The sequence below is a fragment of the Mytilus trossulus genome, chromosome 1, assembly GCF_036588685.1.
Source record: "Mytilus trossulus isolate FHL-02 chromosome 1, PNRI_Mtr1.1.1.hap1, whole genome shotgun sequence".
Classification (NCBI taxonomy): domain Eukaryota; kingdom Metazoa; phylum Mollusca; class Bivalvia; order Mytilida; family Mytilidae; genus Mytilus; species Mytilus trossulus.
The window spans coordinates 88,201,301-88,215,819 of record NC_086373.1 but is presented as its reverse complement, the minus strand read 5'-3'; the positions used below and the strand labels follow the sequence as shown (position 1 = coordinate 88,215,819).

Genomic DNA, 14,519 nt, shown 5'->3' with positions numbered 1-14,519 from the left:
CTGTCGGTCGCTCTCCACAGTTCGAAATGAGCTTGTACCTTTAATATGTTCTTAGAAAAATCGAAAGAATTTAAAATCTTACTATCATTTTTGGCCAATGCAAGATTCTAACTTAGCCTCCCATTTTGAATGACCTTAATAGATAATGTGTGGAAGATTTTTTATTTATTGGATTAGAGACCATAAGACAACCAACTACAAAGTTTGCCAGTCTCGTGTATGTCGGCAAATATGGTGTCCTTCTGTACAAGAATAAATACTTGAGAAACTGAGACTAGACCATTTCCATTTAGATTGGTTCTGAAATATCAATAATACGTACATTTTTTTTTGTTTCTTCTTTTTATTATAAATGTTACATTATGATATTTTTTTCAGTCTTCAAAATATTCTATATTTTACTTATGCTGCTGCAACTGGTTCTTAAAAGTAATAATCAATTACTACTGGGTTTTTTTCACATTTATTTTACAAATGCCCGCGTCACACTGTCCCGATTTTGATATAAGATGGACACCCGAATGCGAAAAATGTAAGTTCGTACGGAGTTAGTCCCGATTTCGTTAAAATACCAAAAAGTGACCGAAGCAAGTACGATGAATAACGAAGTCTATACGATGGTGCCGAAATTAAATACGATAGTAAAAGATGGACATACGAAGGTTATCCGAAGACGGGTATTTAGGCTTCATATCTCAGCCGAAGCCTACACGATAGATCACGAAGGCTACACGATGGATAACGAAGGCTACACGATAGATTACGATGATGGCGCGATGGCCATACGATGTCTGAAGTACCTTTTACCTGTTTTGAACTTTTTTATGATACGAACAGAATTACGACAACATATCGTTTCTGTACAATCTGCCATGAATGACGGGAAATCGATTTTTTTGTCTAATTCTTATACAAACTAGTTTACTATCCCCATCGCCTACTACATGTAAGTTGCGTGTAGATAAAATTGTTATGGGCACTCTAAAACAAAAATGCTCAAAACTTGGAATGGTGTTACTCGTTAAGAATATCTTGAGCGCTATTGACTTTCAAGTTCAAATGTCAAGGTCACAGTGGCAGTTGTAATACAAGACAATATCACCCTATGGACACTCTAAAACAATATGCTTCAAAAGATTTTAACCACATTTTGTATATTGTTCCTCCTTGTAATGATCTGACATTTTTTCCTCTTTGTAATGATCTGACATTTTTTACGTTCAGGGCCAAAGGCCAAGGTGATGCAGATGGACTTGTTTTTTCTCCTTGAAATAGCATAATACACAGGAAATTGGTTGCTCAATTTTTACCTGCTGGTTCAAAAGACAATATTAAAGGTATTTCCAGTTACTGAATGTTTTGGTTGATTTCTAAAAAAAATAGTTTATGAATCAAATATGCATATTCAATTTACCATTTTCTGCATGTGTCATATACCAATATTGTGTCCATATGTGTCCCCAATATGTTAACTTACATACGAGAGGATGCCACGCTCGGCATTGACTGGTTTGAACTGTAAAATGTTTGGACTAGTCTGAATAATCACCCATAATTATGCCCATGTTTACTGATCTATCTGCAAGGTAAGATAATGTTGATCCCTTTTATTCAAAAAGAGCTCTTTCGAGGAGAAAATCATAATAATATAGACAAAAGGAAGGATGTAGAGAAAGCAACAAATGCGGCAAAATATGACATATAGAAAACAAAATGGTTATGGTGTAAACATTTGTGTGACAACAACTCAGACGATACATAAAAATATCAGAATAATGAAGAAAAAGTTGGTTTCCCTATATATGTGTACCTGCTGTTGGTATAAGAGGCGCGTTTAGGATTTTCATTATATTACTTGATATGAAAAATTGATAAAAAATAATATTTGACTTGATAAATAAATCCTGAGCCTGTAATAGCTGCTCTTCTTGTTCCATTTGAATTAATAGAAACAACGCTATCGCCTTTCTTGATCTCATAGAATCATATGATATGAGCTCCATGTTGTGTTAACGTCTTTGTTAACTGTCGTATTAGACTGACCAGTGCATATCGTGCATAGCACTTTAAATGTATTTAAGCGCGAAAATTAACTTACATTAATATATTTAGCTGGATTTATTGCCGTCGTAGTTCTATCTTGTCGCCTTCGTACTTTTATTCGATGGCAACACGACGGGATCACGAGGTCTTCACGTAGTCGTGCTGCCATCGCAAGACCTTCGGGTAGCTTCGTGATTCATTCGTGTAGACATCGTAATGTCAAAACTGCCCGATGGAAACGATGGAAACACGAATGCAATACGATGTTCAAAGATGCATTCCCGGTGACATTACGATGGTGAGGATGGTGATACGAACTCAATACGAACCCTCAACATCGGACGCACCTTCGGGGATTTTTTAACATGTTTAAAAATTTAGAACCCTTCCCGAAGTTGTCCCCGAAGGCTAGAAAAATTCGCCGATGGTTCTATGATGGTTAAAGATGGCACTACGAATAGCCCGATATGGATACGATCAGACCCGATTTTGAAAATTTCCATAACCGTGTTACCATCGGCGTAAAAATCGGGACAGTGTGACACGGGCATAAAGCATAATCCCATTGTTTCACAGCATGGCACACAGTAACACTCCATGATAATGCTGTAATATCTCCTCCAAGCTGTACATTCTATTCTAAAGTACCGCAAAAAGGTAGTGATGCACCAAATATGCTCATATACAACACATGCCATAGGTCATCCCCAACATTATGCGATACATATGCCGCATAAAAGTGTCAATAGTTTGTAGCAACAACTTTTTGATGCCTCGAAACATCGGTAACTGATATTCCATACACAGTCATTAGAATAGACACTGACTGGTTCAGACAATTCATCTTCAAAGGCAACCTGAAATAATAATAGCATATAGTTAACATTTCATCATGAAGCAAAGTACTCCTTTGAGTTTCTAAGAATTTGTCTTTCGTCAACAAATAAAACGAGATGCATATGAATCCATGTTATAATAAACCAATCGAACGTCCGACGTAAATGTATAAAATCGAACTGCGTATTCGTTCATCAGTACATATAAACACACCCACTTCAAAACCCCACGGGACATTGTTGAAATTACTGCTGTTATCTTAAACTCCATTATTTTATATTTCACAATGGTACCATGATGTTATAATGTAACAAATATTTGCATGAGATAGTTTGCCATTGCAAATATTTTCTGGCCACAGGCACTTGTGTCAAAAATACCCATAATAATGTTATATTAAGGTATATGGGGGGGGGGGAAATTCTGAGACAAGTGCCTGTGATTCTGTCACCTTTTATAAGACGCATGTTAAACTTTGCACGTATCAGGATACTTGATGAAAAGTACCCGAGATTCGTAAATTTTGTACGTATCAGTGTACCTGATGAAAGTTATCTCAGATCCCCTAACTTTGTACGTAATAACGTATATATCTGATGAAAGTTATCTCAGATCCCCTTACTTTGTACGTAACAACGTATATATCTGATGAAAGTTATCTCAGATCCCCTTACTTTGTACGTAACAACGTATATACCTGATGAAAGTTATCTCAGATCCCCTAACTTTGTACGTAATAACGTATATATCTGATGAAAGTTACCTCAGATCCCCTTACTTTGTACGTAATAACGTATATATCTGATGAAAGTTATCTCAGATCCCCTTACTTTGTACGTAACAACGTATATATCTGATGAAAGTTATCTCAGATCCCCTTACTTTGTACGTAACAACGTATATACCTGATGAAAGTTATCTCAGATCCCCTTACTTTGTACGTAATAACGTATATATCTGATGAAAGTTATCTCAGATCCCCTAACTTTGTACGTAACAACGTATATACCTGATGAAAGTTATCTCAGATCCCCTTACTTTGTACGTAACAACGTATATATCTGATGAAAGTTATCTCAGATCCCCTTACTTTGTACGTAACAACGTATATATCTGATGAAAGTTATCTCAGATCCCCTAACTTTGTACGTAACAACGTATATATCTGATGAAAGTTATCTCAGATCCCCTAACTTTGTACGTAACAACGTATATATCTGATGAAAGTTACCTCAGATCCCCTAACTTTGTACGTAACAACGTATATATCTGATGAAAGTTATCTCAGATCCCCTTACTTTGTACGTAACAACGTATATACCTGATGAAAGTTATCTCAGATCCCCTAACTTTGTACGTAATAACGTATATATCTGATGAAAGTTATCTCAGATCCCCTTACTTTGTACGTAATAACGTATATATCTGATGAAAGTTATCTCAGATCCCCTAACTTTGTACGTAATAACGTATATATCTGATGAAAGTTATCTCAGATCCCCTTACTTTGTACGTAATAACGTATATATCTGATGAAAGTTATCTCAGATCCCCTAACTTTGTACGTAATAACGTATATACCTGATGAAAGTTATCTCAGATCCCCTAACTTTGTACGTAACAACGTATATACCTGATGAAAGTTATCTCAGATCCCCTAACTTTGTACGTAACAACGTATATACCTGATGAAAGTTATCTCAGATCCCCTTACTTTGTACGTAACAACGTATATACCTGATGAAAGTTATCTCAGATCCCCTAACTTTGTACGTAACAACGTATATATCTGATGAAAGTTATCTCAGATCCCCTTACTTTGTACGTAATAACGTATATATCTGATGAAAGTTATCTCAGATCCCCTAACTTTGTACGTAATAACGTATATATCTGATGAAAGTTATCTCAGATCCCCTTACTTTGTACGTAATAACGTATATATCTGATGAAAGTTATCTCAGATCCCCTTACTTTGTACGTAACAACGTATATATCTGATGAAAGTTATCTCAGATCCCCTAACTTTGTACGTAACAACGTATATACCTGATGAAAGTTATCTCAGATCCCCTTACTTTGTACGTAATAACGTATATATCTGATGAAAGTTATCTCAGATCCCCTTACTTTGTACGTAATAACGTATATATCTGATGAAAGTTATCTCAGATCCCCTAACTTTGTACGTAATAACGTATATATCTGATGAAAGTTATCTCAGATCCCCTAACTTTGTACGTAATAACGTATATATCTGATGAAAGTTATCTCAGATCCCCTTACTTTGTACGTAATAACGTATATATCTGATGAAAGTTATCTCAGATCCCCTTACTTTGTACGTAACAACGTATATATCTGATGAAAGTTATCTCAGATCCCCTTACTTTGTACGTAATAACGTATATATCTGATGAAAGTTATCTCAGATCCCCTTACTTTGTACGTAATAACGTATATAAATAAAGGCAACAGTAGTATACCGCTGTTCAAAACTCATAAATCCATGGACAAAAAACAAAATATCTGATGAAAGTCATTTCAAATTCAAAAGCTTTGTAGAGTTCAGCGTGTGCAATGTTAGATATTTTCTTATTTTTCATCTGGATCGGTTATGCAATACTTTTACAACAAGAATGTGCCAAACCTTTATATAACCATTGTGCTCATTCGGGTCTCTGTTGATAAGATCTAGTTCCATTTTTTTTGTCCTATGAAGACCTCTCCTTTTCCTTATTCAAACTCCGAACAGATATTTGTTCAGACTTCTTATTTTCTTAGAAGGAGGTATTCCAGGTTTCTAAATTATAATCCTGGTACCTTTGATAACTATTTACACCACTGGGTCGATGCCACTGCTGGTGGACGTTTCCACCAGCCCAGTAGTCAACACTTCGGTGTTGACATGAATATCAATAATGTGGTCATTTTTATAAATTTCCTGTTTACAAAACTTTGAAATTTTTGAAAAACTAAGGATTTTCTTATTCCAGGCATAGATTACCTTAGCCGTATTTGGCACAACTTTTTGGAATTTTGGATCCTCAATGCTCTTCAACTTTGTACTTGTTTGGCTTTATAAATATTTTGATATGAGCGTCACTGATGAGTCTTATGTAGACGAAACGCGCGTCTGGCGTACTAAATTATAATCCTGGTACCTTTGATAACTATTTCAAGCCTTTTGTTGCTAAGATGTATAGAACTTTAAAAGTCAAATTATAAATTAAAGCTTACAAACTGGCAGTTCTGCAAATTTTTGGTGTTGACAGAACCATAAAATGTGACAAACACAACACCAATACATATTGCATTGTTAATAATGTTTTCTTTCATGTTCGTTTAAGATAATTATATTAATAGATTCTAAATCGTAAATTACTTTACAACCGAAGTTCTTGTGTACAACTTTTGAAAGTGATTTATATTTGATTTTTTTTCTTACTTCATGACCTAGAATGGACAGTATTAACATCAAAAGTTTAAGAATGTCTCTTTATTTTATTTTTTTAACCCGACATGAGGAAAACTACCATTGTCGTAAGTCCAGTACGAGTATATACTCGGCGATGAAAAGTCAGAATTGCAAAGGAATAGCCAAAATAGGTCGACGGAAGGTAAAACATTTACGGAACTCGGGATAAGTAACACACTTGGAAATCCTACATATACACTAAGTACGCTTACGAAGCAGGAGAAGCAAAATAAAATCGGTTCTAATCTACTTTGGTGTTAATCCAAAGGATGAAGACCAGGAATTTCCATCCTTATATTGGATTCCTGAGCTTCACAAGAATCCTTACAAGGAAAGGTATATTGCAGGTTCTTTTCCAAGTTTTCCAATAAACCTCTTTCTAAACTTCTAACTGCCATACCCACTGCAGTCAACGGAGGACTTCAGAAATAATCCCGAAACGGCGTATTCAAGAAGTGGTGCTAATCAGATGTGGATACTGAAAAATTCAAAAGAATCTTAATCATTAAAACCTTTGATTTTTCAACTCTTTATACCACTTTTTCACATACTAAACTTAAAGCTCAACTTAAAGAACTCGTCAGCTTACTTTGTAAAAAACCATACAGAGTCCTAGGGCGTGTACAGAAAGGAGAAAAGAAATTAGCCCAGTCTTTTAATTACACCTTTCGGTATATTGATGATGTACTGTCTCTTAATAATGATAGATTCAGTGATCGCTTACAATTAATATATCCAAGTGAACGTGAAATTAAAGATACTACCGACACAGATAAATCTGCTTCATATTTAGACCTTTTTCTCAAAATGACTACTGATGGTAGGTTGAATACCAAAATTTATGAAAAACGCGATGATTTTAATTTTCCTGTAGTCAACTTTAAATTTCTGTGTAGCAACATCCCAGCTGCACCAGCATAGGGAGTATATGTGTCTCATTTGATACGTTACTCAAGAGCTAGCTCAAAGAACGTTGATTTTGTTGAACAAGGAATACTGCTTTCTCTAAAATTGCTAAGACAGACCAATTAATCAATCAGGTTAATGTCATCACTCAAGAAATTATACGGTCGCCATCATGAGCTGATTGGCAATTATGACAAAAGTGTGTCAGAAATCATATCTGATATTCTTCCTCAGTCGTAATAACCTTCCATCATTACCGAACTGTGCAAAGAAATAACACGACGGGTGCCGTATAAGATGCAGATAGTGCTTACCCCTCCGGAGCAGCTGATTTCACTCCCGGTTTTTTAGTGGAGTTTCTTATTTATTATTTATAACTGTTGATGTAAAGTTCCTTTGGGTTTTTTAGTCTTTGTTTACTCCTTGTTTTTGATTGTTTTTGTCTTCTGCCATGCATTTACACCACCTCTCGTGCTGACCCAAGTCTATACCTCTTCGAACGTGTCACTGCCCACAATACGACAATCTAATAAAGATGTCATACAGACGATAATAGAATTAAAGGATGTATGGCAGAGTAAATATTTCAGAGACCTTGTAAAGGTTTTAAATAGTCCATGACATAGTGAACATGTATGTGGCATTATGATGGTCATGTAGGGTAGGGTTTATGACAGAATAAACATGTCTGAGACATTGTAAGGAATACGTGGAGGTTATGGCAGAGTAAATACATCTGTGTCATTGTGATGGGTATGTGGATTCTATGATAGAGTAAACACATCTGTATCATTGTGATAGGTGTCAGGGTTCTATGACGCAGTAAACATTAAAATGGTCAAGTGAGGTCTGTTACAGAGTAAACATGCCCGAGACCTTGTAACGAATATTAAGAGTGTATGAGAAAGTAAACATATCTGTGACATTGTTTTGGGTGTGTGCGTTATATGGCAGAATAAACATGTCTGTGATAGTGCGGTTGGTATGTGAGTTCTATGACTTTGTTAATATATATGTGACACTGTAACAGACATGTTGGAATAAAGGTAGAGGTAATCATTATTAAGACTGATTTTTTATAGATCTTAATTTTGAGTCATGTACATTTATGATAATTTATAGAAAAAAGATATAGTAAGAAGCAGGCAGTTTTGATTCTTTAGTAATCCTAATTTCAAGTTTAACCTTTTCATTCCAAATATGTTAAAATTACATAAGTATGTAATGGTTTATATATGAATCGGACATCTAACTTTGATGTTTAAAATAAGACCTATAGTATTGTTAAAAAACTAGTATGATCAACAGGACAATTAGTGTAACCATGTGGAATGCACTTACGAGTTGAATTTACCATCAATCTTTGTATGGTAATAGTATTTATAAAGGTAAAAAGTTCAAGAATTGCTGATTGAATTAATTGCACCGGGCCCAGAGGAGAAAGTGCAAAAAAACTATAAACTCGATTTGGATTAGAGATAATATTCTGTCAGCAGTTTTCCCACTGTACATTTTCAGCCAAGTATAAACTCAGCATTTATTTTAAAGAAAAAATCTTATGAACCCTTGTAATACACATGCTATGGCATTGCTGTTGAACAATTTGAATATCTAAAGATATGATATCAAAATGTACCTTAGGTCAGGCGAATGAAATATGCAGTTCTACCCAATTATAAGATAAGTGATATTGCTTCTGATTTCATTGTTGTAGTAGTTAGCACTTTCTGCACTACAGCGACTCAAAACTTGGAAAAGGTCAACAATAACTGAAAGTAGATTGTGTGGCATGGCATATGGACAGACAATACTGACTAGCTAAATATGTAGAAGTTCAAAAGCGTTAAATTTATTCTAGTGACAAACAAGTTGCACTGATCTCTGACAGATCATAATGATGATTAATTCAGTAATGTAGTGTACATTTGAATCTTAAGTTCGAAACGGGTTTTTTTCTGAAACAAAGTCAAAATATTTCAGGATATACTAGTAGCAAGAAATATTGCCCATCGTATGGGTACGTATGCGTTCCTAGACCCCTGCCTATTATATCGTCTCCTCTTACAAATACTAACCTATAATACTGCACTAGTACAGTTTGCACTCAAAGCAGAAAAATATAAACTCATTGGTCACATTCTCGTTAATATTCTATAATAATTTGTCGGGTGTGAGTTGATTCTTAACAAAATGTTTAAATGTTCATTGTTTTTAATCCCAATTTGAATTTAGAAAAAAAAAATCCGACTAGCTTTCGCAAAAAAATATATAAAACGTTTCAAATATATCAGCTAAGTAAGTTGCATATTTTCAATGTTTCTCTTGATTATTTCATTTCATGGTTTGTTTTCTCGTATACACAACATTTGGATGAAATCCAATGAAGAACAGAAGTCTTATGTAATTTTTTTTTAGTCCGGATAGGGTCGAGTTTAAAAGACCACGCTAGGACCATATGTCATTCACATTGAGATTATCGAGATGGTTTAATTCAACTTTTCAATCCTTAAATTACGCAATAAGTGTGACTTATGGGTGATAAATTGTGTGTAAAAACAGGAGCTCCATGCTTTCAATTTACAATCTATTTCGTTTATTATCTGATGTTGTGACAACTGTTTAAAATATAACTACATTTACATAAATATTCAATTAGATAATATCAGATTACATAGCATCGTCAGATTTTTTTTAACCGGACGGGTTTTTTTGGCAAGGTATATCCATATCACAAACTGGTCGTACATAGTTTTGACTTTTCGTGTTATTTGTTTTGAACCTTTATATTACTGAAGAATAAACCCATGGTCTCACAACACGGACCATAGTAACAGTCCATACAAATGCTGTAATACTTTCTCCATGCGCCACACTCGACTCTAAAAGCAGATAAACTGGGAGTGATACACCAGATGTGCTCGAAAGCCAAACAGGCAAAACAACATCCCCAATATAAAGCGATACATATTCCACAGATGGCTGTCAAGAACTTATAACAGCAACTCCTTCCTCCTTCGAAACATCTGTAGCTGTTTCTCCATACACAATCAATAGCGTGAGCACCTTGTACTTCGGCGAGGATGTCTTCAAAAGCAACCTGGAAAGAAAGAGCTATAATGAAGAAAACAAATCTGTTATATTAATGTGTGTTTTATATCCTCTGAGTTACCCTTTATCACTAATACTATTTATTTTCTAGAAATTGATCGAGTGGCATACGCAACAGAAAAGATTTTACCACAGAAAGATAACATCTAAACTCAAACATACAAATACATTACGTTTCATTCGTTACTGGCAACAGATTAATCTAACCCCCAAAAATACAAAAATATTTTCTTTTACATATGTGTAATAAATGTAAGTTTGACTCAGATTGCTGAATATTTCTATAAGTGTGTCAATGTTTGTTTGTCTTTCAGTTTCTTTTCCTGGAAAAAGTTTTTTTTTGAGAAGTTTTCATAAAACAATATTTTATATTCATGGTGTTCAGTTATACTAAACGTATGACGAGGTTGGTAATACTCGATATTTTTCGTTTTAACAGGTACGGTTGTTGTATTTTTTTTTTATAAAAGTAGTTTCAAATTTTTCAAATTACTATTTATGATAATATTTGTTTCAATATACAGTACCTGGCCAAAAGTATTCGTCACCTTTATTTTTTTTGCTATCAATCAATATAAAAACACATTTCTTAAAAAAAAATATTTGAGGGCTTTATGGTTGGATTTTGTTCAACAAGGCCTTACAAGACGCAGAATTGTCTATAGTATGTTTGTTTCTTTGGTAATAGTTTTGTCCTCAGGTGTTTTTGTTTTCTCTTGATATGAACACATACAATAATTTTTTATAATTTAATTTGGTTGAACATAAAGCGAATTTCTGAACAGAAAATAATATTTTGTGTTTATCTTGTGAAAAAATAAAAATGAATGAAACAAAATAATAACAATATAATAACAAAACAATTTATAAACAAATAAACAAATAAACATGTCACAATTATGCTTCTATTGGTACCAATATGCTTAAAATCAAACCAAAAATGAGCCCAAAATATTTTTTTTTTTAAATTAGTTTTATATACAATATATTGGAAAACATTTGAATAGACGAATACGTTTGACCTCACTCTGTACCTTAATATGATTATTTATATCATTAGGATCTCTGTTCTCCATATCCAAACCATAGGCATCTCCACTTGATTGTTGTTGCTGTGACATGTTGAAATTATTCAAAACTTTCGTTCTCTCTCACCAGCAATTTGCTCCCTTGACGATACATAAAATCTTTTTTATATTTGTGTATGTTATGACCCATGACTACACTCACACCTGGTGCCCGTCATTGGGTAACACAGGGAGCAAGGATGGATAAACTTGCACTGAAGCATTAACATATTTTAACGTACAAAACACTTATACAAAATATACTATCGATATGGAAAATGTTGAGATATTGTAAATAACCCAACACTCTTGGATACATCAATGGGGAAAGTATTCTATGGTCTCTTTGTAAGCGTTCAATACGACTTACAATCTTCATTTTATACTTAATGATTAATATAGACAAATTTAATATGTATTATGGTCAACGGCAAAAGTGCTGTATCAGCCATCTATAATGGTATCTATATTAGTAAACGATTCTTTCTTAATTTCTCACACTTGACTGGGCGGGTTAACCGGTTCGCTTATCAAAGACTTGTCCATCTATAGAAAGTGTATTTAAAAAGTAAATAGTGAGACACAGTCCTTGATTTTCTTGTAAAATGGAGTTGAAAATTATGCAATATATTCAAAATTCTCATCTATAACACAGATAAATGATAAAAGTTTTAAACTACTCTATTCGTCCCATATAGTACACATAGTTTTTCATTCATCCGTTTGTGATACTGATAGGTGATTAGAAATAGATAATAATACTGTGATATTGCAAAAGCCATATGATACTCTCTATTCATAGTACAAAAAATGCATATCAAAATTTTCGTACCCTTAACAAGTCACTTCTGTGTTATGTTTTTAAACAAAGAGAATTATAAAATTGTACCATGTATTTTTTTAAAATGAATTCCCTCGTCGAGGAATCTGTTTTAATACCTACATTTTCATACTCTTTTCATTAGACAGCGACATAGCGCTTTTTTTTTTACTTTAATCGTCTTTATGTTCGTTAACACATAAGGCATCAACAAGGGACCACCAATTGGTTCTAATTTTCTCTATCTGAATTCAGGTGAAACCATTTTTGTTTTATATCTCTGCTGTTATATCTCTTCTGCATGTGCCTTTAGGTCTTCCAGACTTTCTTGTCCCTTGTGGTGTCCAGCACCTTTATCACATGCCGTTTGTTATCGATACGCAATATATGTCCAATATATTTTCACGGCCTTCTCATGATCGCGTGTACTGTATTCTTCACACCTGTTCCTTCTGATAGTTCACTGTTTGTGTCCATCTAATGTTAATAATTCGTCTCAAATAGCGTCCTTCGAATCCTTTGATTCGACTTTCTATTTTTTAGATGTTTTCCATGTTTCTGAACCGTACTTACACTGGACAAATTGATTTCCCATGAAATGACCCAGAAAACAATTAATTTTGTAACTAGTTGTGTTTATTTCATAAGTTTTGTAACTGTAAAGGCCAATTTCTTGTTTTGAATTGTAACAAATTTCGTTTTGCAAATTTATTGATTTTTGATGAAACTAATCTAGGTACATTGGTTACTTTCCCCATCATATTTTTCCCTGAAAATTGAGAAACGTGTCACGACAATTTTGAACCCTTTAATTTTGAATTATATAGAAATATCAGAGTCAACAAATAAGGTATGTTGATTTTTACATTTATTCTATGCATTTTGTGATAATATGAAAGTAAATTTAGCTATTTCAATGCCGTTGATGTGAACTTGAGACAATGATAAATATCGCCAATCTGATAATTGTTTATTTTCGAAAATACGAACTTTATTCATTGCTTGTGTAAATCCTAGATGTTACAATGACTGTTTACTATATTTTCACACCTATGTTTATATTTTTGTGAATGTTTTGAACATTGTTTTTGGTACAAAATCTTATGATGATTGCATTTTCTTTGTAGTCAATCTCATCTTACTGTTTATACTTTGGATCCAGTCACTTCACTGTAACTTGGAATATTTTGGAATAAACTTGAGGTGTGAATTGTGTTATATTCATTTACGACTGATATTAGTGGGAAATATTCATTGACTTATTTGACGAATATGAGCACGTCACAGAAGGAAGAACCCAGTCTATTAATAGAATTTGAAAAGTGAGGACACAGATAAGGTTGTCAGCAAAATAGATCAAAATATAATTTTGAAAAGTGTGGACACAGATTTTGTACAAACAGAATCAAATATGGATAAGAACTTTGAAACAAATAAAACGGATGAACAGGAAGCACAGAAGACCTCAGAGGCGACAGGCGGAGCTAGGCCAAGAAAGTATACCGATAAAGGTAAAGAATTTAGTGAAGAACAAATAACCAAATCCTATGATGGATTAAAAAGATTAAGTGAAAAAATAATAAGACTAATTTCTGATAACGAAACATTCGAGACAATAAGATTGCGCTATGATAATTGGATGCAGGAATATGAACAATTTTATATCCAACATAGAATTCATTTTGATAAACTTAATGCCCTTGAGCAGGAAGATTATATGAAAATTCATACTATAAGAGATACTTTTCTAATGAACAGTCAATTCAAGATACAAGAATATCTCAATGCTAACCCAGTAAAAGTGCAGGCAAGTGTTCATGGGAGGTCAGTTAGAAGCGCGGACAGCTCGTCAGTATCTTCAAAACGACTAGAAGTTGAAGAAAAGAGGATTGAGCTTGAGGCTTCAAGACAAGCAATGAAACGTAAGCGAGAACTTGAAATGGCAAAAACGGCATTACAGTTAGATGAAGATGAACTTCAAATGCAAACTGAAATAGCTGTAGCTGATGCAAAAGCTAAGATATACGACAAGTTTGAAAAGGGTGAAATTGACCATGTTGAAACTCCAAAAGTAAAACTTGAAAATGTTGAATTGAAATCAAAACCTTTGCAAAGTACAGTACAGCCAGCTATCGAAACAGCAATTTTAGATCCGATGGCAAAGGTATTTCAACCAGTTAAAAAGAAATCAGATATTTTGAAGGAAACAAGTATGTTAGATTTCGTGAATCTACCGTCTGTCAACATGATCAAAAACAAT

At 33.8% G+C, this 14,519-nt stretch overlaps 1 protein-coding gene across 1 annotated transcript; it reads right to left on the bottom strand.

Moving 5' to 3' along the window:
* Positions 1-9,840: 9,840 nt before the first annotated feature.
* On the bottom strand, positions 9,841-11,582 carry LOC134710969 (caveolin-3-like). Its single transcript, XM_063571394.1, has 2 exons — positions 11,407-11,582; positions 9,841-10,361 (listed from the first exon to the last, which is right to left on the bottom strand). Exons 1-2 carry the CDS (start codon positions 11,491-11,493, stop codon positions 10,029-10,031), a joined length of 420 nt encoding a protein of 139 aa, XP_063427464.1. The 5' UTR covers positions 11,494-11,582; the 3' UTR covers positions 9,841-10,028.
* Between the last annotated feature and the right edge of the window lie 2,937 nt (positions 11,583-14,519).

Bases quoted from the DNA above. Each gene is read 5' to 3' on its own strand.
- LOC134710969 (XM_063571394.1), bottom strand. From the start codon at position 11,493: ATGTCACAGCAACAACAATCAAGTGGAGATGCCTATGGTTTGGATATG. The intron at 10,362-11,406 runs GTACAGAGTGAG...CTTTCTTTCCAG, and splicing joins ATATAAATAATCATATTAAG to GTTGCTTTTGAAGACATCCT.